The sequence below is a fragment of the Amphiprion ocellaris genome, chromosome 16 (genome assembly GCF_022539595.1).
Source record: "Amphiprion ocellaris isolate individual 3 ecotype Okinawa chromosome 16, ASM2253959v1, whole genome shotgun sequence".
Lineage (NCBI taxonomy): Eukaryota > Metazoa > Chordata > Actinopteri > Pomacentridae > Amphiprion > Amphiprion ocellaris.
In genome coordinates this window covers 13,991,187-14,017,670 of record NC_072781.1, presented here as the reverse complement: position 1 = coordinate 14,017,670, position 26,484 = coordinate 13,991,187, and the positions used below count along the sequence as shown (strand labels likewise).

The 26,484-nt window shown below is 41.0% G+C and overlaps 1 protein-coding gene across 2 annotated transcripts; it reads left to right on the top strand.

The window, feature by feature from the left end:
• Positions 1-6,339: 6,339 nt before the first annotated feature.
• Positions 6,340-24,613, top strand: thbs2a (thrombospondin 2a). 2 transcript variants are annotated; one of them, XM_023261782.3, is made up of 23 exons: positions 6,340-6,745; positions 7,148-7,219; positions 7,447-8,000; positions 8,468-8,552; positions 10,897-11,096; positions 12,332-12,472; positions 12,558-12,651; positions 13,012-13,182; positions 13,988-14,164; positions 14,492-14,665; positions 15,444-15,571; positions 15,683-15,835; positions 16,962-17,180; positions 17,282-17,389; positions 18,109-18,268; positions 18,370-18,488; positions 18,573-18,807; positions 20,415-20,642; positions 20,768-21,039; positions 21,112-21,209; positions 21,409-21,548; positions 22,725-22,755; positions 23,107-24,613. In XM_023261782.3, the coding sequence occupies exons 2-23, from the start codon at positions 7,153-7,155 to the stop codon at positions 23,108-23,110; spliced, it is 3,558 nt and encodes a 1,185-aa protein (XP_023117550.2). In that variant the 5' UTR covers positions 6,340-6,745; positions 7,148-7,152; the 3' UTR covers positions 23,111-24,613. The 2 variants fall into 2 exon arrangements, with proteins under 2 accessions (XP_023117550.2, XP_054874541.1); XM_055018566.1 differs by lacking the exon at positions 22,725-22,755 and having other exon boundaries at positions 6,351-6,745.
• Positions 24,614-26,484: the final 1,871 nt, after the last annotated feature.

Sequence of the window (26,484 nt, the reverse complement as noted above, 5' to 3'; positions counted from 1 at the left end):
TGCAGGATGAGTCTGTACAGGCTGCGGAGCTTCAGTTCTGCTGCAGCACCTTCTGTGCCCAGGGACCCAAGGCCAGAGCTCCTCCTTCTCCTCCTCCTCCTCCTCTACACTGAAGAGATCCCACTCTCACTTTGTTCTCTCTCTCTCTCTCTCACACACACACACACACACACACACACACACACACACACACACACAACACTCTTCATGGTGCTTGTGTTTACTGTCCATACACATCAATCTTTCAATTCTGGGCTCTTTCGTTGCTGTTCCCTCTAGATTTCTTAGTCATACTTGCACACGTTTTCAGTAAAATGAACCCAGTTCTTAAGCGCTTATAAATTTGCTCAATATATCTTACTGGTCTGCCATAACTCTGCGCAGCACCAAAAGGAAAATGTGAATCTGGAAGTCATTAGCAAATGATTGCATCTCAGAAATGAAGATGCAGTTGTGAGAAAAGAGGTTGGAAGCATAATGGGGATTGTTGTTATGTAATCACCAGCCCATTAACCCAAATGAACGTAAGTATGAGTAAATGTAGGGAAACACTGCTATTACCAGCACTTCCTTCCATTTTATACTGTATCTCATATTTGTTTGAACTTCAGAGCTCGACCCCAACCTTGTTATTTCTGACTCGCAATTTAGGGACATTTGACTTGCATTCGGGTCCGGCAGTTCAAATACACATCTGGGAATAAATCTTAGCCCACTGACTCGAATGAGGCCTGATTACATCACGATGACAAGCAATGCTGCATAAAAGCTGGCAGTGTTTGGCCCTCGGTAAACATGTGCAGCCAACAGGCAATTAACGGGGTCCACACCGCCTGCCATCCTCCAACTGTCCTGCAGGCAGCAAAGGAAGTAAACAAGATTCCCTCTGTTTATCCTTCCGCTGAGGATATTGGCTGAGCACACAAACAAAGGAGCTGGCAGGCATACGTTTTGAGAAGAATTATCTGATTTTCTACTCTTTGCAACAACAACTTGAAAACTTGCCCTAATTCTGTTATGATCCCAGGCATAAAATCACCCAGGAAATATTCTGTTGTGTTGAATTTACAAATCGCTTATCAACAAATCCCACCCGCAGAGGTCACATATAAATCTTTAGAGGAGAACAAGTCAAACATTGGCTATTTCATTTTGATGTAATGCCTGGGCTAAGCCAAGGTATGTGAACCATTTTTATATGAAAACTGGAATTAGCTGCTTTGAAAGCAAACATGTGGTGTCCTAGAAACAGTTCTTTGTAGCCTCTTCATGTATTATTATACCGCATGCTTTGCTGATGCTGATCATCCAGCAGATCACTATAAAATCCTTGATGAAAGTAAAAGCCCTTTTCTAATTTCTCAGTTTGTTGAAAGTACAGGAGGACTAGTGGACATCGTTAACCTGTCAAGTGCACAGTTAGAATTTCCTTCGAGGCGAAAAGTCCAACTAGAAGTCTTGCAGTGTTGCAATTTAATGATTAATGGTGTGTACAGATCAGCTTGAATGTTTTCCACAGTTTCCTTGCTCCCCCGTTGGCTTCTCAATTGCCTCACAAAACCTATGAGAACAATTCACGGGGCTCTATTCATTAAAAAGAGCACCCTGTCAAGTGAGTCAAAAGTTGTAAATCACTGCCTGTAACCATCCATCTCAGCATGAGAGGAAATGTTTTGTATACCCTGTTGGAAATAAGATTGGGACTTCTAGATTTTTAGGTAGGACTTTTTGGGGATATTTCAGGAGGTTGAGTGATATGAATGTTACCCTAGTGTCATTACTCCGCCAAGGAACAGTGAAGTTATTTGACGATCAGAGTACGCTTGTCCGTCTGTCGGTTTGTCCGTTTGTTAGCAACATTACTCAAAAACAGAGTAAAGGATTTAGATGAAATTTTCGGGAAAGGTCAAATGACACAACGACCAACTGATTAGATTTTGGCGGTGATGCGGCTTATAGTCTGGATCCACAGATTTGTTAAAGATTTGTGTAATATTGCGAGATAATAGCACAGCGTCACTGTAACTATGACTACACATGATTGCGATCCTACTACAAATGGACCATTGTGGACTTACCGGGACTTATCCGTCGGAAATGATACAATGACTGAGCAGCCATAGGGGAGTCCTGCGCTCTCCGAGTGCTTTTTTTATTTGTATGTAATGCAACAACACATGAGAATAAAGTGTTTGAAATGGCATCACACATGCCAGTAAATTCTGGCTTCTGTCTAGAAATATATAAAACTGACTTCTTTTTTTAAAAAATGTTGTTACCATGACCATATGGTGTTTTTTTTTCTATGCTAGAAAAAAAATCATCCACTAAACAAGGACTGAGCAGTTCTATCTTGAAACTACAACATACTAATGACCGTCTCAAAAACACAGATTCAGACTTCTAGAGTTTCATATGTCATAAACCAAAGGAACCAATCCTGTCAACTTATGGGTGGAGCTTTCTGTGTCATTATTCTTCATCGCAATCAGTTTACGGTTTGAATGTCTATGACTGAATTACCACAGTGTTACAACTTGCCATTGTGCAGTGTAAAGCAGTTTTACAGTGTCGTAGGTGAGCTGTTGTGCTGGAGCTGCAGTGAGTCGGGGGCGAAACAAAAAAAAAAAAAAACAAGGGAGCTTAATAGATCTTCACATTCTAGTGGAAACAGCAGTGTAGAGTTACATCTAGGCAATTTTCAGGTAGGAAGGGATTATTTTCGCGAAATTGTTCTAAATATGTAGCCCTGACACATATTGAAATGATGTTTCAGGGGGTAAATTAACGACCAGAGAGCAACCGCTATAGCTTATTTTGCTAGCAAAGATCTATTTCAGCACAAGACCTTTCTCAGTTTTCAGCCTTGTCTAGCCCAAGGTTGTTGATTCGTGGTTGCTGTGATGTGGCTCCATACATCAGCTATAAAGCATAAACTTTGTCACCAGGTCAAGTAGGAAGATACAGTCTGTCTAAAGTTTGCACAGAGAAAATAATCTACAGCAACCGAGTGTTTAAATTGAGGCAAGAGACAAAAACAAATGAAGTCAGTAACAGTGAAATGTGACTGACCTGGGTTTGGCAAAGGAAGCAATATAATATTTTGACAGTGGAAATTGCTATTTTAAGACCTCTTGAGGAACGCATCTTCGCTTTTTATGCTCTTTTAGGCAGCATCATTGAACAGCTGTTTACAGCGAAGCTAGATCCCCCCACTGAATACTAATATGTTTAGCAAGCATCAAACACTGCTGGGACAAGTGTGTCAACAAGTAAAAATGCCACACATGCATGTTTATGATTGAACGATACTTGCAAATCATTTGTGGGTTAGCATGCATGTGCCACGTACACAGATTTTGCATATAAGATGCTATATGAGTGTCAGCATCGATTTGAGATGCTACTAATGATAATGCTGAAATATTTGAAATGGGGAAGGGGAACAACCACAATGGCTTTGGAGCAATAAAGATTCATTTGATGCCATTGCCATAACCACAAGCAAGCACACCACTAACTACTGTGGTAAGTGAAGAGAACAGTAAATGCCTAATGATGACAGTAACAGCTAAAAAAAATGCAGCTTCTGTCCAGATATTTCAATACATACTGTACATTAGTGTGCGATTGTCATGCAAACAGAGTCGTCATTCCATTTGGGAGATTGTGCAAGCATATTTTACAATGCCAGCCATTCTGGCCAAATTTGTTTCATTGGCATTACTCAACCTTTGGCATGATTAAGTTAAAGGGGATATTTGAAGTAAATCTTAACTAAAAAGACCATTACTACCTAACCTTTTTATATTCATCGCTCCCAAAACTATTGTATTTTACGGAGGTTGTATGATTTGCATGTTATGTGTGTCACTCTCTCCAGCTCGCAGTGCTTTAAACATTTTACTTGCCAGATTTCCTTTTTGGATTGTGGTCCTGAGTCACACTGAACCTGCTTTTCTTTTTTCTTTTTTTTCTTTTTCTTAAAAACACATAAACCTCTACGGTGAAGTCACAGTTTGGAGAGGAGAACTGGAAACTATTGTTGTTTATCAACCTAACTGACATCCATCACCTTCATTTTATTGCTCTTCCAGATCTCTGCTGTTTGTAGCATTAATAGAAGAGTCCACGTTTATATGTGGATCTCTGCTGCGTAATAAGTTAGTATTGGATCAAAATATGACCCAAATGAGAACATTTTCAAACAATTCAGAAATGACGGGAACTGGCACTGTGCAAATTGTGTATTTGGAGCAAGAATTTAGCAGCAGTGTGTTCTTGATTCTCTCTTTATGGTACACTTAGTATAAACAAGGATTTGTTGTTACTTTTTATCCTTCCACTACCTGTGTTTTCTCTGCAGTAGCTGTGTATTCAGTGATGCCGAGGACAGATGACTTTTTATCAGGGCTAGTTTTAGAAACAAAAGGCATAAGAAGAAACACTGTGATTGCAGTAAAAATATTCTTAGAGTAACAGTTATTGTATAAAAGGTTTGGCATTACATGTTGTCAAGTAGTTTTATTAACCCTCCAAAACTTTAAACCTCACCTCAGCATGTTTCAAAGGCAAATTTCCTTTTTTTTTTTTTTTTTTAAATGCCAAAGTTATACCATTTTACAGAGCAAGAAACTGTGGAACTTTCTAGGAATTAATCATATGAGATGCACAGTTCCGTCATTTAAAAAAAAACTCAAAATAAGCTTAAAAGGTTAAATACTACATTGAAGATTATTGATTCTACATGTCTTTTTTAAATATTGTACACCAGATCCTTTAAAGAAGAAAAAAGTTTGCACAAGTCATGAGTGACTCAGCTTTGACCAACAGTGACAATGAGAGACAAGAGAGACTAGAGCAAAGTGAAACAAATGTGATCAATACAATTAATGTGGCATGGCTCAAAAACAGTACACAGAGGAGCAATTTGTCAGCAAGTTGTTGGAAGATACATTCTGCATGGTGAAATATCTTTATAGAGCTGATGTGCAAAGTTGGGTCAAAAAACATACATGTTGAGTCTGTTTTTTTCTGTTAAACAAATAATCAAGGACATTTTACCTTCATTCTCAGTTCAGTTCAGTTCATTTTCAGCTCTCTCTACTTTTAGTGATGGTTGTGTTGTTTCCATAGAGGTGCAGGACTTTATATTGCAGTGAAAAATTAGCTCACAGTGTATAAAAAGTGACAGGAGCAAATAAACACCCAGAACCTGCTAAGGGTTCAGAGGGTTAAGTAGCATCTATCCAACTAGACGATACAGATTCCAGACTATTACTAAACCAGTTACTGAAGTCTTTTTTTCCATCATGGACATTATAACGTTGATGATCAATTACTTAAAAAGAACACATTCAAAATGATTAAAACCTGTCGTGAGAAATTATAACTGACAGTTGCTACCACTTTTAATGAGAGCAAGTCTGTGGAGCTTTTCAGCTTTTTCCACCCTAGACTGATTTAATCTGATGTACTCTGGTCACTGCAGAAGCCTTTTATCATCACTGAACATCATTAAATTCTTGTATGTCTGACTAACTGTTCACTACTGTTTCTAATTTCTCTCAGGTTAGTGAGTCCAAAGCAAGTCACCCCATTTGGTAAGAAACTCTGTGTTCTTCACTCTCCTCCCCCCTTTTGTTTTTTTTCCTCCAAATGGAATGCACATTTCCAATTGACGCAAACCATCCCTGAGATGTATCCTATCGGTACGCAAAGGCTTACCCACATTCAGCGCTAGGATCCCTCTTCAGGGCTCCAAGAATGAGACACTGACACCGCAGAGGGAAGCCTTGGCAAAAAGCTGACAGTCTCCAGACGCAAGGCACTGCTTGCCAGCAAAGGGGAAGCATCCAAAGTATCTGTTGTATTGGAGGTCATTTTCGTGTTCTATTTTTCTGTCTCCCAGTGGAGACATAGCTGGGATTCTCACTTGATATATTGTTCATTTATAACACTTTTACTCAAAATACAGCATCAGTACTTTTATCTAAACTTGTGTTGGGATGGATATGTCATCTCTTAGATTTTTAAAAGTAAGGAAATTTCACTACTGTTTTGCTGGAGGAGTTGGCAAAGATGTTTTTAAAACCACAAATAGCAGCATTTATCCTCATTCTGCTATTAATTGGAATAACAATACATTTATGAAGTACACCTAGTGTTACTGCAGCTATTTAGTTTGGTTTTTGGTTTCTTAATCGCGGCAACTTTGCCCCTGCAGAGCAAAAACAGCACCACATCCCTCCATCTCCTCACCAGTGAAAGTGAATTAGCTCCAGACACAGCGGGGAAGGTGGGTTTGATAGGAAGGGAACGGTGGGCATCGCAGAGGGGGGAGGGGAGGTCTCACCAATCCCCTTCCATCCCAGCCTCCGCGTGTGAGCACGGGTAAGAAAATTACGCCATCGGAAGATAATTATGTAACTCTGCCTCCTAACAACCCACCACAAACTGCTCAGACGCGACAGACTTTGATTGACAGCCTCTCTGCGAGCCTCTATATAAGGAGGAGGGAGGTGGGCGCCTCAGTCACTGTTGTTCCTCAGGTCCTCCAGACTGTGGATGTAGCGAACCAAAGTGGACTTTTACGCATTTTACGCACGGGCTTTAACGGGAGATACCGTTTCTCATTCATCTAAACTTCGGCTGAAATCATCAAATAAGTTCCTAATTAGCGATTTTGAACCGACTTTTTTATTTTCTTGTCGCTGGATAAAAAGATAAAAGCTGAAATCGTCAGGTAAGTCTGGCTACTTGAACGGCACAGTAGCCTTTTTAGTGTTCCTGTGTGGATAGACAGTGCCAGGCACATTTCACAGCGATGCACTTTGAGTAATTCTTTACCTGTTGCATGAAAAGACAAAAAAGATGCACCTGAAATGCTACTTTTTTTTGTAACAAGGAATTTTTCTTTAACGTTTAAATGTTGTTTTGTGCTGCAGATAGTTTATTGAAAATCGTGGAATTCTTTCATCTCCCATTGTGGCATTATTATCTAGCATCTTTTAATTTATTTTGCTCTTTTGTCATAATATTTACTAGATAGTGCAAACCCAAATGTAAACAGATTATCCTAGGATGTTGGAAAAAGTCCAAAGAATCCTAAAAGCTAATAAAAAATTCATCTCTTTGTTTCTTGAAGGAGATATGATACTCAGAAGAAGTCTCTTCTTGTTGCTATTATCACTTAGTTTCCTTCAAGCATTACCTCAAGGTAAGTGGAAAATGTATTATAGCCTAAAAATGAATATTTTTTAATGTGGTTATGTCAATAACTGAGATTAGCTCAGTTCTAGATGATAACTTACTGTGCAACTATCCACTCCAGTGATGTTTTTCTTAATGTGACACTGCAGTCCGCATGTTGCCCGTTGTTTGACTCCTTATTCCCCCTGAAGTACAGTAACTGTCCATTTGTATTTCCTCTTGTCCGACTCGTAGATGGTGAGCAGGAGGACGAGACATCATTCGACTTGTTTGAAATCAGCCAAATCACGCGTAAAACTCTGGGGGCCAAACAGTTCCGGGGCCAAAACTCAGATGCCCCTGCCTACCGCTTCATCCGCTTTGACCACCTGCCCCCAGTGAACCCCGCCATACTGAAACAAATCCTGCGCCAGTTCCAAAACAACGAAGGCTTTGTGTTTGTAGCCAGCATACGTCAGGACCGTGCCTCTCGGGGCACCCTGATTGCTCTGGAGGGTCCCGATGGCCAGCGGCAGTTTGAGATTGTGTCCAACGGACGTGCCAACACTCTGGATCTGGTATACTGGGTGGACGGCTCGCAGAACGTGATTTCATTCGAGGATGTGGACCTGTCTGACTCGCAGTGGAAGAATATCACACTTCAAATTCATGGGGAGAATGCAAACCTGTTTGTGGGCTGCAGCCTGATAGACAGCATCATCCTGGATGAGCCGTTCTATGAGCACCTGCAGGCTGAAGGAGGCCGCATGTATGTGGCAAAGGGATCCATCCGTGAGAACCACTTTAGGGTAAGACACAGACAGCTTTTTTTTTAGTAGCTAGTCAAGGATTTCCCAAGATTTGGGAACTACAACTGCAGTATTTGCCACCTCTCATAGGGTTCTAGAAACAAAAATGTGGTTCTCACTAAGCTCATAATGAAAGGTCCATTTAAACAACAGTTTCCAAAAGTAGAAATCTCTTCAAAAATTGGCAGTGTGTGTCAGTGTTGCCCGGGTCTGTCTGTGTGGAAAGGACTCCAAATTTAGACTCTAAATTTCCCCTTGTGTGTAAAAATAAGGGTGGAAGTGTGTGACTGGGTCAAGAGTAAACTGCCATGCTGGAGTGTAAATGTGTTTTGTGGAATTTCCAACTCATGCTCGAAGAGGGAGATAGAGAAAATGGACATATGTCACTTCTAAAAGACATCAAAGTAGCCTAAATCTATAATGGCAGTGAGTGCAATGATTGAAACACATCTTCTCTTACCAAACAGGGCCTTCTTCAGAATGTGCGTTTCATCTTTGACACCTCAGTGGATGATGTCCTCCTGAGCAGAGACTGTGAGGTCACTAAACAAGGTAAGGATGGGCTTAGTTTTTAATTTTGTGGAATAATCATTAGGCGGTTTAAATCAGACCTCACCAAAAGGTTCCTGCTGTGCTGGATAAGTGGGAACCATATTTATTTTGTGTGATTTTCATTACCTAAATGATGAGTCAAAATAATTACATTTGCAAACTGTTTCAAGCCTGATACCTTGCAGATGTGATATGGAAACTCGTTCACATGCAATCCTCTGACACAGTGTCTGTGTTTTGTTGAGTATTAACTGCAGTTTAACAGTTTCTGTTGACTCCCTTTGTATGAATTAACTCTTTTCTTTAATGGATCAGAAAGCTTGCAGAGTTGATGTGGCAACATCACGAACCATTACTTCATGTTTAAGCAGTGTCAGTGCAGTGGCTTGAGGTCGAGCACTGAGCACAGTGAACAAAAGGAGATGCAGATGCTTGCATTTATTTCCATTGGCAGTGGACTTGGGATAATACCCTGGGAAAGAAAATAGAAAAGTTAAAGTGAGTGCTATACTGCAGAGTGGGGAGCTTCCACTTCCAGCTGCACACACACACACACACATACACACACTCACACAGTGAAGTCATGAATTGGCTGATTGGGTTGCTTTTCTCAGCTGAGGCTTTGCTCGCATGAAGAATAGGACCTTACGGCCCTCAGCGGGGCTCAAACCAAGAGGTTGCAACTCAGAAGACACGGATATCTGAGCAAATATATACATACTCATCATCTGCAGCAAACCTAAAGGGTCACCAGATCTGGACAGCTGCGTCTTTGGTTTGCTGTGACAAAGCAAATCCATATGCGGTTTTTGTATTTCTGTGGCCACAAGCAGTGTGGAATTCCAGCTGAATGAGTTTATTTGTTTTACAAATGTCATCAAGGCCTAGGAGTCTTCGGCATGTTGGTGCGTTACCACACAAGGTTCTATGATGGAGGAACCTTTAATGCTGAAAGTCACTCATAAACCCACACGACCCACGCTCATAAAAACTGTCATGTTGGACATTAATGAGCAATTAAAATTGCCCAAGCTTTTGCTCGCTTTTAAAGTCTTCACTCGATCTACTTTTTGAAAGTGGGGAATGTCTATCAGGGAGAGAAGAATGTGTAAATACTTTCAACAGGCGAGCTAGCACGCATTCACACGCGCACTCTGTGTGAAACCCTCCTGAGATTTGAATGAATCCAACAGACTGAAGGGTAAAGAAAACACAGGGTTGGCTGCAGTGGGACATCACTGGGTAATTTGGATGCCTTTTTGATTTAGAGTCCCTGATCTGCTATTAATCTTAACCAATTTACATAGCGAAATCCAAACCAGTTGCAGATATGCGCTGTGCTTTGGCTGAGTGACAGCCATTCCATGGAGCTTTGATATGTATTTTGTATGTTTGCTTTGGGCATCGCACATTCAGAATGTTTGCCACATTATAACCAAAGTGCAGTAGTTCATAGAGATACAAATTAGGGGAATAAATTGAGGGGTAAATTGAAGGACTGTGAGTAATCATTATTTTTAAAGGGTTTAATGCAGACCCCACCCCATAAAAGCTGCTGTGCTGCTCTGTGACTTGTGTGTTTGTCTGTCAATGTTGTACAAAGATCACAGCTGGCAGACACGTTACTCTGGGCCAGACTTCCTCCTCCAGATTTGTTGATTGTGCAAGGAAAACTTAACATTTAGCCTAATTATGCCCTTCAAACCACTCTGTATTTGAAGCTTATGCTTATGTGCACTGAAGGCAACCTTTCTAGTATAAAAACCCTCAGTGTTAGGAGTGAATGATAGATGCTGTGATTCAAGGATATTCACACACTTTGACTTCTGTTGTGTTTGTATCCAGAAAAAAAAATCACCTTTTGAAGCCAATCAAACTTTTGAGTTTGACTGGCTTCTCAGTGATCCTTTCATGTGGCCATACCGGTCTGTTAAGTTCATATTGGAAGTCTCAACTTATTTATAAGGTCGGCAAGATTTATGGTTAACAGTGTGTTTTTTTCATCACATGAGGAACACCCAGACTTCTGCTCTGCAATGGCATCCCGTCCTCCAGCAGCTAACCCTGCTGTCATCTCTGGAGGAAACTTTACCATCACCATTTCAAACAAATACATTTTTCAAACCAAACACCGCTGCCTGGGCATGTGGTTTTGCAAACGTAACAAACGTAGCAATTACTGCACTGTTGTGGTCTTTTGGCCAACTATAGGAAAACAGAAATCTTTTCCCCTGATCTTTGGTTTCAACCATCATATCTCTCAAATTTGTTTCCCGTCACCAGTCTGTGTCACTCATTCATTTCTTTGCCTTCCTAATCCAACCATCTCTTTTTTGCTTTTCAGATGATGCCAATATTGTGAGCGAGAGCACAGAGATTGTGGATGTCAGTCCTTCCATCACTACGAACATTATAGGTCAGAAGACAGATGACTTGGGAGCAGAAATGTGTGAACGTTCCTGCGAGGAACTTAGCACAATGTTCCAGGAGCTCAAGGGCCTTCGCGTTGTCGTCAGCAACCTTATTGATGGCTTGCAAAAAGTGGTAAGTAGTGACAAATGTGGAAACTTGACTGAATCGCTCTTACTGTGTGTAAATCAACATAATCCTGACTTGTGTTTGCCTCAGAGAAGCTACCATCTGCTTTGCTGCGCTTTAACTGGCCAGTTTTAGTGCTGAATGTAAAACTAACTGTCTTTGTGTGAACGAAGACCATTTGGAGAAAATTGGTATTTTAGGAAAATAAATGATACGGTCCTCAGAGCGGCAGCCAGAAGGTAAGAGGTTTGAATTAGGTTACTAGGTAACCTACATTGGTTTGAAAGCAAACAGTAAGTAGCCGCAGGACTGTTTATAGAGTCACTTGTGATGGCTGAACCCGTTTGACTCTTGCTATCTGTGGCAGCGTGACTCAGACAGATTTTATGACATGTTACATGTGGATATAGGAAGTGTTCCCCTGGCAGTGATGGGGTCCAGTTTAATGTCTGGCTTTGTTTAAACAGCCCATGTGTTTCCTCTGGGAGCCTCCCAGCAATAAGAGAGTCTGGGCATGAACCTGGGGGGGAAAAAAAGCAGCTGGTATGAGAAGGGTCCCTGAGGCTCTTCCAGACCGAGTGGTGTCTTAGATTCTAGTGCTGCACACTGCTGTCTACGTCTTAAAACAGGAGGACGCACGCACACACATACACACAAATCTTTGGCAGCAGTTTATCGACTGACAGTTCCCAAGCGTTGAGTCCAGCCAGAGATTCCCTGGTCTCCAATTGGGCTGAAGGTTGTAATGTGCGTAACCAAGCAGCACTTTTCAGTGGGCTGATTTCCGAGAAGCAGAAGAAAGTTTAGTGTAATGAGAAGCAAAGAATTCTTGTTTGTAAAATTGAGTAGCTTCTTTTCTCTGAGGCTTTGCCTAATGAGGTGATTAGAAAGAAGGATCATCTTGTAGTACTAAGGTCTGCACCTCAGGGCATCACTGAGTTGGAAAGATGTATTGTTTGTCCATTAAGTTGACTGATGTTAAACAAAAGTAATATTTTGTATGGATGTTTTTAAAGTTAAAACAGCTCAACAGGGTCTCTGCTCTACAGAAGCAGAATCGACTCTTCCTCTTACCACCTGGTGAAAAGTAACCTCACACATGTTCTCTTAAAAGAATCAGCTTGTCAGCAGGTGTGCCTTTCTCACCGCTAGTGGCGATATACCTTTATCCTGAGAACGTCCTAATCATTTCTGACTGATCTCCTCTCTCAATGCATATCTGTCTGCTGTTCTATGTTCAGACAGAGGAGAACACGGTCATGAAGGAGGCCCTTGGGAGGATGAAGGACTCTAAAGAGAAAAACATGTGCTGGCAGGATGGCCGCCTGTTTGATGATAAGGAAGACTGGGTTGTAGACAGCTGCACTAAATGTACCTGTCAGGTAATGCAAAATCACGTGGGAGTATTTGCAGATTTACTGTGGATATCAATGACTCTGATATATCTCTAATATTACCTGATGGCAGGAGTCCAAGATTGTGTGTCACCAGATTACATGCCCCCCAGTGGCCTGTGCCAGCCCCTCGTTTCTCGACGGCGAGTGTTGCCCTGTGTGTCTGCGTAAGTAGTCCGAACCTCCTCGGCACATAAACACAATTACAAACACGTACACAATTTTATGCATGCATGCTGTTTTAAATTAATGGCACAATATGCCATAAAAAAAACAATATTCCGTGTATATTAAACTTTAATACCACAGGACTGTTGCAGCCAGTTTGTCTTTGGGAGCAAACCGCATATTTATTGGTAGACACTCACGGCTACTGTGGGTTCTTCAGATGACGTCATGCGATAAACAGGCGGACATAAAGCGGAATAACTGCAGTTGTGATCTTTTTACAGTACTTTTACTGTTCCATTGAATGAGTAGATGTGGGAGTGTTTCTTGGCACAAAATGTTGCATTTGTTTCTTACAGCTATAGCGGTTGAGGATGGCTGGTCCCCTTGGTCAGAGTGGACGGAGTGCACAGTCACCTGTGGGATAGGAACTCAACAGAGGGGTCGGTCATGTGACGCAACCAGCAACCCCTGCACCGGAGCTTCAATCCAGACTCGCAAGTGCAGCCTGGGCAAATGTGACAGCCGGGGTGAGGATATTTGTCGAAAAACGTATCTCATACTTGATCTCCCAGTAGCAACTGCCTGCAATTTTATCTTTATCAAAGTGTGAGTTTTCGAGTAACCTGAAACTAGCAGCAGTATGACAAGCGGGAGGGAGGACCATGATGGAACAGTGGAAAATCTCAGCACTGAGTTAAAAATGAGATGAGAACCTCCAAAGTGCAAAAGACCGAGTTCATGCCTTCATAAATCTGGATCCATCCGAGTGTGGCTGAATTTGAGTGAAGAGCTGGATCGCATGGTCGGGTTGCAGGGTGTGCCCAGTCAGAGCTAATTCCAAATAAATCACTGGCCGAGAGGGTGTTCCACAGTGCAGTGACTCACTAATGCCTTCCATGCAAAAATATAAAATATTAATGAATTTGAACTGGATGTGCTATATATGAGGTGTGGTGATTTTCACTAGATTTGTGCTGGATACCGAAACTGAAAGATTGGGTATTTGATAGGTTTTGGGATAAGCATGTGTTATTGCTTGCAGCTAACGTTACACTGCATCTGTGTGAGTGACTGAATCAGTCTAACCACTGGGAGATAGTTTACCCACAGTGACATAAATACTGGCACGAGCATCTTAGAACATCTTTGAAAGTGAGCCGTCGTCGCCAACATCACATAGTGTTTACTTGTAGAAAATGTGGTGACCGCTTTCTTTTTACCCTTGCAAATTATACACGTCTGTAACTATTTGGCTGAATGGAAATGTAGAGGATAATATGTGACGTGTGTTTGGGTGATCTCTGCCTGATATGTTTGATGTTTGATACCCAGTTCGCCAGGACGGAGGGTGGAGCTTGTGGTCGCCGTGGTCGTCGTGCTCGGTGACCTGCGGAGAAGGACAGATCACCAGGATACGCCACTGCAATGCTCCCGTGCCACAGCTGGGGGGCAAAGACTGCGAGGGAAGCGGGCGAGAGACTCAGCGCTGCACTGCCCAGCCGTGTCCCAGTGAGTGTTTCAGCACGTGAGACAAACACTCAGAAGCAGCATCCCCTTTACGGCAGCTAGAGCCTCTGTCCAAATGCCAGACTTCCTCATGTCTCACATCTCCCCTAAGGCAACATTCTCCATGTGTTTTGGACTGGCCTCCTGTCAGTCTTTCAGGAAATGTTGACCCAAATCAGCTCAGTATGTTTTCGCTTCAAGTATTAAGTTCCAGGCTTCTGACTCTGAGGCTGTTTTTACTTCAGATTTTGTGCTTTTTAATGCGTCTTTAGAAGCGAAGAGTTGATGTCAAAGATTAATAACCGCGCATGTATCTCTGTTTGTTTTTAGTCGATGGGGGTTGGGGGCCGTGGTCTCCGTGGGCAACCTGCTCAGCAACATGTCGAGGTGGAAGCAAAACTCGTACGCGTGAGTGCAACAGCCCTCAGCCTCAGCACGGCGGCAAGAAATGCATCGGGGAAGCCATCGACAGAGACAGCTGCAACACAATTGAGTGTCCCATTGGTGAGTATCGGTTGATTTTGCATTATGTTTTTAGCTATGAAAGTGACAAACTCAAAAAGAAAAAAAAGCTTGAAGCATTGTAATGAAATTTGTACAGACATTCATGGTGATCTTTTGCTGTAGTGCCACTGTAGGGTTTGCTTTTGTGCCCTTCAGTTGAACTTATTAACATGCAAGACTAATTACACCCCCATCACCCCCAGCTATTGTTGTCACACACTAAAGTAGGATGCGGAATGTGAATATCATTATCATATTATCATTGTAAGAATGCATTGCAGCCCCTATGTGGCTCAGCAAACATGCCTGTGGACTCTTGTTACTCTAAGTTTACTACATATTTTTGAACAAATGCGGGCTATAAAGACTTAGCTCACGTGTTACTGAAAAGAATGTATTTTCTCATTCACTCCTCATTAGTAACAGATCTCGTTTCTGGAATGAGATGTTGTACCACAAACAATAACCAGTACCATACTATTTACCTCAACTGTATCGAAGTGGAGGCAAAAATCCAAAACTTAGGCAAATAAAACCAAAGCTTTTTGCATGACTTCATGGAAAAAAAAGGTTTTGTGTGATATTGGTGAATCTACTCTTTATAGTCTTTGTGAAGTCAAATGCAGAGCTGGTGGGGCTTGATCATAAGGCATTAAGTTGAGATTTTTTTTAAAAATCATTAAAATTACATCATTTGGAGACACACTATACAGATATGTCAATGTTTACATCAGATTCCTTTGTTTGTATCCATTCTTGATGTCTAAATGCCTCACAGATGGCTGTTTGTCCAACCCCTGCTTTGGGGGAGTGGATTGCAGCAGTTCTCCAGATGGATCCTGGGAGTGTGGCCCATGTCCTGCTGGTTTTCGTGGAAATGGTACCCATTGTGAAGACATTAATGAGGTAAAAGTTGCTGTTTTTTTGACATGCAAAGCCCTTACTTGTATTTGACACTCCATTCGTGTAATTATTTGTTTTAAATTTTGCTGATTTGTTTTTCTTTTCCTCCTCTAGTGTGACATGGTGCCTGATGTTTGCTACAAAGTGAGTGGAACTCAGCGCTGCATCAACACCGATCCAGGTTTCCACTGTCTGCCTTGTCCAAAGCGTTATAAGGGCACCCACCCGTACGGTATGGGGGTGGAGGATGCCAAGATGAAAAAACAAGTAAGTTGATGTTACTCTCCCCTGGTAGGATGCCATTCAAACAGTGGTTGTCTTGAAGAAATAAAGGATGTGGACCTTTAGCTCAAGAGGGGTTTGCAAAGGTAGCTGCGTTTGTATGTCAGGTCCAAATTCATGAATGATTGAAGCAGCAGATCAAGTGATTTATACGCCTCATTGTTGCAGTAAGTGTGTTCACACATTGTTGGAAAGGAGGCTGGTGGCCACCATATATGAATGTAACTCACCTTGACCCAATATCAGCAAGCAGCAGGAGTGGGAGGAGAATGTGGTCACTCTTAACAACAAACATATGTTGCACATCTTTGGTACTTTCATTGTAAGATCAGACAGTTCTTTATACTGTATTTTAACTGTGGATGTTGAATAGATGTTGAATAAATGTGTGTTTTTTTCCCTTTTTATTCCTACTTCCCCACCCTTGTCATGAGTGCTACTTGATTGGAGCACAACTGTTCTCCTCCCTCTTGTCTAATCCCTGGAAAATGGACAAACTTGACCACCACTTGCATAACATCCCTCGTGTGGCATTTTGCTACTCTTTGGCCTCTACAGCTGCCTGCCTGTGATGCGATGCCCCACTTTTACAAATTGATTTGGGAAAAAGGGAATTATCTCATTGCTGGCATTAAGAGGCTCCATTTCACCGTTTTGATCAAAGGCCTGCTCTTGCCATCACTTTTGGCTCTGTGAGCTCATGGAGTGGCATCCAAGCTGGAGTTAGGTTCATCCTTCAGTAATGAGTGGCAGCTGTGAATACCTCGTGCAGCAATAAAGGGGTAACAGTGGGTCATAGTGGGATGTATGATGCATTTAGTGGGATCTCATAAAGTCAAGCGTGCCCAGAAGTCCCCCACACTTTGGCTTTGTCCAAAACCTCTCCCTTAAACCTTCACTTTGATCTGAAGTAGCCCTCAGCTTGGAGGGGCCTTCCAAAAAGAGAGCTGCTAGGAGTAGTAGCACTTGAACATGCTATCAAAAGCTCTCAAAATGCTGTGAGGAGGGCCATCTTTTATCTTTTTCACGCAGGTCAAACCCATTTTGGCTGTTGCTGGATGTAGTAACGGATCTCATAATACAGCTCCCCCTGCCCTCTTTGTTTCTTTAGGTGTGCGAACCAGAGAACCCATGCAAGGACAAGACCCACAACTGTCACAAATATGCCGAATGCATCTACATCAGTCATTTCAGTGACCCAATGTACAAATGTGAGTGCAGAACTGGTTATGCTGGAGATGGCTTCATTTGTGGCGAAGACTCAGACTTGGATGGCTGGCCCAATCAGAACCTTGTGTGTGGTGCCAACGCCACTTATCACTGCAAGAAGGTATTCCTACTGAACTTCCCACACATTTATTGTAGCCTATCTTGCAGTGTATCTTCCACAGTAAAAAGTAGAAACTCATGAACATCCTGCTAATATTTCAGGATAACTGCCCAAGCCTTCCCAACTCTGGACAAGAAGACTTTGACAAAGACGGTCAAGGAGATGCTTGTGACAAGGATGATGATAACGATGGAATTCTGGACGAAAGGGTAGGAGAATTTTTAATTTGCACTAACCAATCGATGGCATCCATAAAAAATGAACACAATGCATCACAAAAAAACAATGTTACCCATTGGAACTGCCTTGAAAGTTCCAATGGGCACCAACTAGAGGCAAAGTTTAGTTTAATTCTAGTTAAAGGTCATCTTTTAATTGGATAACTTGACAAAACTGAAGAATCAGAGATGTTTTTTGTCCATTATTGTATAAAAAAATAGAAAGTCTGAAAGTTGTTTCACATAATGTGACATAAGTGTGTTATAACTGTAAGGGGAAAGTACCCTCAATTTCTTGTTTAGTGTTTCCAGTTCAGTGCCAGATATGCTGAAGCTCAATATGAGTCAGAGCTTCACTAGTGTCTGGTTGCTCTTCAGATAAGACAGCTGAGGTATCCCATTAAACTGTGCAAATTAAAACACTGGCATGTTCAGGCTCAGGGGTTTTATAGTCTGACTGGGATTTTCTAAGGGATAAACTTACAAATACCTTATAAGTGTGTAATTTGCCAGATAATGGGCTGCTTTTATTGCAATTTCCAGCGCTGTACCTACTGTAGTACTTAAGCTGCAATTTGAAGCCAAATGTCATTATATGGCACTGTTTGAGATCTCATTTTTTAAAGTCTGTTGGAGTTGTTGGTTGATTGTTTTTCACTGAACTTCACAATAAAAACAGTTTCATAACAAACATGTATTTTCTGTCACAGGACAACTGTGCCCTCCTTTACAATCCTCGTCAGTTTGACTTTGACAAAGATGAAGTCGGCGACCGCTGTGACAACTGTCCTTATGAACACAACCCTGCTCAGATAGACACTGACCACAACGGAGAAGGGGATGCCTGCGCAGTCGACATCGATGGAGATGGTACAATAGCCAAGCTTAAATTCATAAAATACTGTAATAAGTCCATGTATTTTAGCTAATTATTACATGTAAACCCTAAATTCTACTTTTATTTTCCTCAGAAATTTTGAATGAAAATGACAACTGCCCCTATGTGTACAACACTGACCAGAAGGACACTGACATGGATGGAGTTGGAGACCAGTGTGATAATTGTCCATTGCTGCACAACCCTGACCAGGTAGAATACTACACTCCAAATGACACGTTCCAGTACTGTCACTTCATAAAGTTCGATCCTGTAACATTTGTATTTGTCCATCAGACGGACGTAGACAATGACCTCGTTGGTGATCAGTGTGACAATAACCAGGACATCGATGAGGATGGTCATCAGAACAATCTAGACAACTGTCCATATGTGGCCAATGCCAACCAGGCTGACCATGATAAGGACGGCAAAGGAGACGCATGTGACTACGATGACGATAATGACGGCATACCTGACGACAAGGACAACTGCAGACTAACACCCAATGCAGACCAGCTAGACTCTGATGGTGAGAATTTAACATTCATTCATAAATGTCCAGAGGTAAACACACTTTTTACTGTAGTAATATGCACATAACTGCAAATTATTATTGTTAAGAGTTGCATAAGTGTAAGGTTGCCAAAAAGATCTCAATACCTAATTTACCTAATTTTTGCAGTAGTATCATTTTGTATGCCTGCACACTCAGTTAACACACACATTGGATTAAATAGTTGGCTTGATGTGAGAGATTTATTGAGACTGCAGCTGTACTTGTCAGTCTGGGAACTGATCATCTATAGCTAGATTTATAGCTTGGCCAGTATTTTCTGTCTGCTTGCTTAAATAGTCTCTCTCCCACGGACTCCAAGCACTCACTCTTTGCACTCATTACTGAGTGATGTTCCAATCTGGCTTCGCCATGCCGCCTTCTCCCAGATGCTTTCAGAGTTAGCAATTAGTTTCACTGCAGCAGGTGTGAAATATGGTGGCTGTGGAAAGAGTCAACGACTGGGTTGGCAAAGGTGATGTCATTCTGCATGACTTCAGTGAGACGCCTAGGAGGACACCCGCCAGGCTGTGAAGTTTTTATTTCCTTTAAGCTTTTACTCGTGATTAATCCACAGTGCCCAATTTCAACAGGGTTACCTGGAGTTTGTACAGCTGTCTGTAACTGGAAACAGACCGCAAAGGAGGAAGGCTCTGGACGCTGACGCTGTCACACTCTCTACAGCTTGTCAGATAGTGTTTATTTGATAGAATCATTTGAGCTCCTTGTGCAATAACAAAGATGGTGACAGACAGCAGCCAGCTACTCCCATGCAGTGGCCCTCATTAGCCATTGGCATCGTTTCCATCGTCAGTTCCCAGCCTGAATTTTGGGCAGACTCGAGCAGACTTCAAGCTTCAGATAGTTACAAGTATCAGTGGAAGTTGTCCCAGCATAAAAAGATGGCTATATGCTTTAAAGGACTTGGCAAAGACGTAAAAGCCAGTTTCCTGTGAGAAACTACTATATTTTCCAATCATTTTTAATATTAACTTGGAATAGCTCCTCAACAATCACTGCAGTGGAAGTATCATGACACTCACGTTAGCTGCCATAGAAAAGATCATGTTTTCCGGTCCATGGAAAAATAGGAAAGAAAATGTAGTTCATGTCATACATTTCTAATTTAATCTTCTTTACTCCAAAACTGGCAGAGGGGTGGCAATCTTTTTAAAAAATCTACAAAATTAGAGCATTTATCAGAGTCAGAAATAATTTATAAAAAAAAAAAAAAAAAAAAAAAGCATCGGATTTTCATCAGTATTTCATCAAAATGACTTTATTCTACCTGTCTTGTTTTAAAATTAGCTAAAAAATAAATACTGGATTATGTAAAAACAAACTAAAAATGCTGCTCTCCTTACTGCAACTATGAAGTCATTAGCAACTCAGCCATACTCAAGAGTCGAGGCAAAAATTCTGGGACATTTTAGACGAACTAGGCTGAACTGCAGGCTGTATTTTTCCTCTATGGCTAGCAATTTGTTTCCATAAGCTGCATGACTTTAAATCACAGTGAAAAAGGAGTCGACCCAGGAACTACTTGGGATTCAACTTTTTTTTTTTTTTTTGTATTTAAACAGGTGATGGAAGAGGGGATGCCTGCAAAGATGACTTTGACAATGACAACATCCCAGATATTCTTGATGTGTGTCCGGAGAATAATGCCATCAGTGTGACAGACTTCAGGAAGTTTCAGATGGTCCACTTGGATCCTAAGGGAACCACTCAGATTGATCCCAACTGGGTGGTCAGACACCAGGGCAAAGAGCTGGTTCAGACAGCCAACTCTGACCCAGGCATTGCAGTCGGTGAGCAGCGCACATATATTTACTGTCTTCTTTAAGAGCCATTTCATGTTCATTTGAAAGTTCTGCAACTCCGTCTGACTGCACAGAGCCTCATGTGTCATGCTGTTTTTTTCACACTGTGACAGGTTTTGATGAGTTCAATTCTGTGGACTTCAGTGGAACGATGTACGTGAACACAGACAGAGATGACGACTATGCAGGCTTTGTGTTCGGCTACCAGTCGAGTGGGCGCTTTTATGTCGTGATGTGGAAGCAGATCACACAGACTTACTGGGAGGACAAGCCCTCCAAGGCCTTTGGCATCTCTGGCGTTTCGCTCAAAGTCGTCAACTCAACCACTGGCACAGGAGAAAACCTCAGGAATGCTTTGTGGCACACAGGCAACACCCCAGGACAGGTGAGGTTAAACGCTGTGTGGTCTGTTTTACAGGAAGTATTAATATTAATTATTGTTAACTTTTTCATGTAGGTGCGTACTCTCTGGCACGACCCCAAAAACATTGGATGGAAGGATTACACAGCTTACAGGTGGCATCTCATCCATAGACCAAAGACTGGTTTTATAAGGTAAGACATCAAGTTGACCAGAAGAAAGACATTTATTTCTGTTTCTTAGAGGCGATAGTTGCACAATAATATTTGATACTGAGATATAGATATATGCTTATATTCATATCAGTGAATATAGTGACAGAATGCATTATACATCAGCAAACACAATAATCTTAACACATTGAAAAGTTTATGTCTGTCTTGTATTTTGCAGGGTTGTGGTCTATGAAGGTAAACAGATCATGGCTGACTCAGGACCAGTTTATGACAAGACTTTTGCCGGGGGAAGGTTAGGCTTGTTTGTCTTCTCACAAGAGTTGGTGTTCTTCTCCGACCTCAAATATGAGTGCAGAGGTTAGTACAAACACTTTACTTTAAAGATAGAACCACAAATGTTTCTGTTTGGTTGCAGAAAACATGCACACGTGTGTTTATGTATGAGCATGTGAAGCGTAACATGCACACAACCTTAGTAGACCAACAATAGCAGCTGTCAACATGTTTAGACAGTGTAGAGAGCAGCACTGACTTTGCTTTGGAAGAAGTTCTTCATAATTAATATCAGTGATGGGATCATACTTTAAAATTTGTTCATTTGAGGGAGGATTTAGATTTGGCTAATGAATAAGGCTCAGTTAAATTAGAACAAAATAAACTTTTTTGTAGATCTGGGATGCTAAATCAAACTTTTCTGTTTTCTATTTTTCTAATAAATGCAGACATACAGACATTTTGAATTACAAAAAAAAATATTGTCCTACATACTCAAACAAAAATAAATTCAGTGTTGTAATTTGTACTTCATGAATCCACCTCAGTAATTACACATCAATGCCATAGGCTGTTTATAAAAGATAGAGCTGTTATGTCTGAAAAGTGAAGCCTAGTGACGGAAACTTGCGATCTTTCTGGTGTCCAGCAGGGGGAAACTCATCTGGTTGTAAAAGAAGTACAATTGCATAGAAGTCTATGAGAAAATGACCCTACTTCTCCCTTGATTTTTTTACCTCAGTAATAATGTTCCTAATGTGTTTATGGTGTCAATTGCTACTTTCAAATCTCCTTCAACACATCATGATATTGATATTGTGAACTTTGGTCCCATTTAGAATAAAATAACCAACAATACAGGATATGCATTCGGGCATGGCTGCCTTGTGATTGATAAGTCACTACTGTATGGGCATAGTGTCCTTGAATTTTCAGTAAGATCCAACTTTCTAAAGATCAAGATGGCTGTATCTACTAACTTCAAAAAAAGGTAGTCCACCAACCAATGGTTGAGACCACTGTTGCTACATTCATCTTTTATACACAGTCTAAAAATACGTACAGGTGTTCAAGGAATCCATGCAGTACACATGTGCGTGTGATTGCACTGTCCATGTACAGCATATGTGGATGTAAGGTGGTCCACATGTCAGTGCATATACAATACAAAGATTACAGGACGGAGGAGAAAGCATTCTCCGTGTTTTATAATGTCCATAAAGACAGTAATCCTTCAACATGTATTTTTTTAAACTTTAGATAAGCCGGAGTTTCCAATAGTGTTCACAAGGTAATGATGAAGAGAAGTTATGCGCTGTGTGTTGGCTGAAGCAAGGCAAAGATTTTGTCATGTTATGTTTCTGCTTGTCAGCTTGCCCATGTGCAATGCCCCAGATGCATTGTGAAAGGCCTTGTGTGTTGGTCCAAGGACTTCAGATCTTCTGCTCAGTGCTAAACAGTGGAAAAAGAGCCTGCAGGCTTTTCACAATCACAGCCACATTACCGAAGACACGCTTTTTGATGCACACAATGCACGTGTTGTTGCTGCACTCTGGCACTTTCGACCATGAATCTCATCGAGTGTCCTAGTTTTGATTATAAATGGGCGGTAATGGAAGCTATTTTCTCAATCTTTCCGCAGATAACTGAATCAAGTCGGGCAGAAAAACATCAGAGGGCAAAAGACAAGAATCTCTCCAAGTAAACATCATGTCATCGCTGAATCCATTTCAATGTAAATGAGACTTTGCATACTTCCATGTTTTGCCTTAATCCATCCACTGGAGGAGAAACCGTGGCAGATTTGAGTTTTCCTGATGACTTTTCTACATCTCCCAAACTGAGAAACAGAAACTGAGAGAGAGGAGACATGTTTAAAAAGCCCAAGAAGCCTAAAAAGCCTATCTAATTATAACTAGTGTACCTATTTTACATTGTCAGATTTATTGTACAACCACTTACACGCTGTATGTGATTTCCTACAGCGACTCGGTTGTTCTCTATCTTTAACCTTTTGTTTTCTGAACAACTGATCATACAGTGTCTGACAAACATAAACTGTAACCAAAGCATAATCATCCATTACTATTTCTCCTCATGTTTTTTTTTCTTTATGGAGAACTTGAGTGAACAATTGAAATAAGCCATTTTAGTAAGTGCCAAAGATGTTTATACTAAGTCTGTACTATAATTCCTTTTGTAAATTATTTATGCTCTGCTTGTTTTCGTTTGTTTGCATTTTTGCTAGTTTGTAAATAATTATTTATTTGTTTACACTGACAAAACGTATAATTGAATATCACAAACGTCGAGATAACACATCATAGTATCGCAAGGTTCGTCGTGTTGTTGTGCACTCATTTACTTGTTCATTTTTCCAGACCTTTCAGATAAACTGAAGCATAAAGATGAACACCAGCTGCTTTTAAATAATTATATACATGAACACGGCAGATGTTCGCAGATGTATGTAGGTGTTAGTAGCTGCCAGAGAAAGTTAATTCTGGAGGTTTATTTACTTAGCTGTCCAGACACGGCCTCATTGTCCTCGAAGTGATGTATCGCTTTGGTACTTATTTTTTTTCTGTGTTCATTGGAGCTTGTAAATGGTCAAATTGGATGCAAATTGAGCTCCATTTTCTCCTTTCTTTTACTTGTAATTCATAAACAAACAAAAAAAGAAAGTAAATCAAGGTAGTAACATGAATTTAAACGGTATTAAAATGAATGGAATTGCAGTTTACGTACTTGATTCTCGGCAAACTGAATGTTATTGACCAAGCGCCGAGTGCTGCAACACCTGAGAGTCTGAGGTTCAACAGTCAGCCGCGAAAGCATTTTTACTTTTTTTTTTCATTCATATTTTAGTATCACTTATGGATGTTGTGAAACTTTATAGTGCTGGTTGAAAAGGATCCATATGAAGGTGTCTAAAAACAAAGTGTGACTGTGTGACTGACATCGTTGTCATTCGTCTGTATAGCATTAGTGTTCTTCCATGTTTGGTTTCCATCTTGTTCATTTTGTTGAGAGTTTGCAATGCACAAAATGTAAATGTTTCTTTTGTATACTTGTGTTGTTAGATATACATTTTCTACAAGCATTAGTGTAAAATTGTTCTGTTTCATAAATAAATCCCTTGTACACCACTGTTGATTATGCACGAGGGTCAATGGACATCCCCTTACAGTTACTGCCAGTATTAACATAAAGCCCATAAACCTACATTATAGTATAAAATATCAGCTGCATGCATTTTAAAAGAGGCCAGTGTTCATACCGGTATATGTGGTTGCTGTTGTACTTTTTGACTTTCATTGCTTTGCCTGTGGCCCCAAACACATTCCTTCTTACTACACCTCTCACAAATACGTAGTTAAATTTTCTTTCCTTTACCTTTCTATTAACAGCTGGGAAATTGTAGGTTCCAGCAAATGTCACCTTTATTTGTTATATATATATTACAGAACACAGGTTCAGCCATGATATGAGGAGCAGACTATTGCCGGCAGCAATACTATATCTTGTTAATGAAGAAACACGTCTCCCCATGCAAATATGTGGCTGATTTGTAAGCCATTCATCGTTTTTAGACTGTGGTAAAGATAAATATGGCTGTAGACAAATATATCAAGCTTTGGAAACACATATGATACCTGTTAGTAGCATTAACTCATGCTCGGTTTTGGTCTTTTCATAGCACTTGTTGACAATGAAAATATAGCGTGTCACCAGCTTGATCACTTAAAGTCTGAATCATAATCTGAACCATCATAGCTCTGCTGCACTCGCTGACAGTCTCACTGCCATGACTGTTACACTCATTTAAAATCAAAATTCACTCAGTGGTGAGAAAGATCTCAGCGCTAAAATGTTGCTGGAAAAAAAAAACAAGCCGGCTATCTAATGGGAGCTCAAACTGCATAGTTTCGCAAGGAAAGTGATGACGCACTAGAAATGTAATTCAAAGGTTATCATGCATACCAGGTTTCTCTGATCCAGATCTGAGATGGAATCTATCTGCAACGTTAATATGCAATTTCCTGTAAAAGTCTCAACTCCCACCTCTGCAAGTCCAAAATACCCATTATTGTAAAAATAAAGTAGAAAGTTGTCATAGTTTTCACAGAGGCCGTGTCATAACGCACAAATGAGTTTGCAGAATCGCACGGATCAGAAAGATGAAAAGGTTTTGTGTGTGTTTTTTCACCAAACCTTCTGCCTCACAGTGCAGAAACCAGGCAGTGAAGGGGTTAAGTAAATGGTAGTGAGGCCAGGAAAAAAATGCGCTATTAGGGAAAATGGGTAAGTGAAAGCCTTGCTCTCGTAGCTCAGTGTCAGAGATATTTGGGTTGAGGTTCTTGGAATAGTCCACGTGGCACACACCAATGGCAATGGTGGCTGGTTTCAAGCCCAGAGCACGTTCCAGGGTGGTTCATAAAGTTTTGCCAGAGGATGTCAATGTGTGACACAGTAAACCAGCATTTTCTGCTGAGGCAAGTATTTAGCAACCAGCAGGCATTTTTTAAAGGATGAATACCCTCAAGCAAACTGGCTGCCATTACCTTAAAGCACACCAGGGAAAGTTCACTTTCACCAGTGATTTTTAAGAGCAAGGTGACACGGGGTGAGCATTCTGGATCGACACCAAGAGCTTGTCATTGCTGAAGGAGTTAAAGATCAGATTTTGTGGTGTTGATGTGTATTTGTCTTGAGGGTGCAGACAAGTTGCTCATCACCAGATTGTCATTTCTGACAGTACAGAGAGAGAGACAGAAATCTGAGAGTGAATGGGGAAGCCTCTTATTCAAATACAAGTCTAAAAGAGGAGCTACTGTGAGTGATGTTCCCCTTCAGTCACTCTGGTGTGAGATGCCAGCCGGTCTAATGCAGAGCTACTGTAAATATAGACTATTTTCTTCACACTGACTTTCTGTGCTGTATACTGACTCCACTTACCTCTCAGTCTTTCTGCTCCCGCCAGTTTTTCAAATCATCTGCTGTTGCGACAGAATGAAAA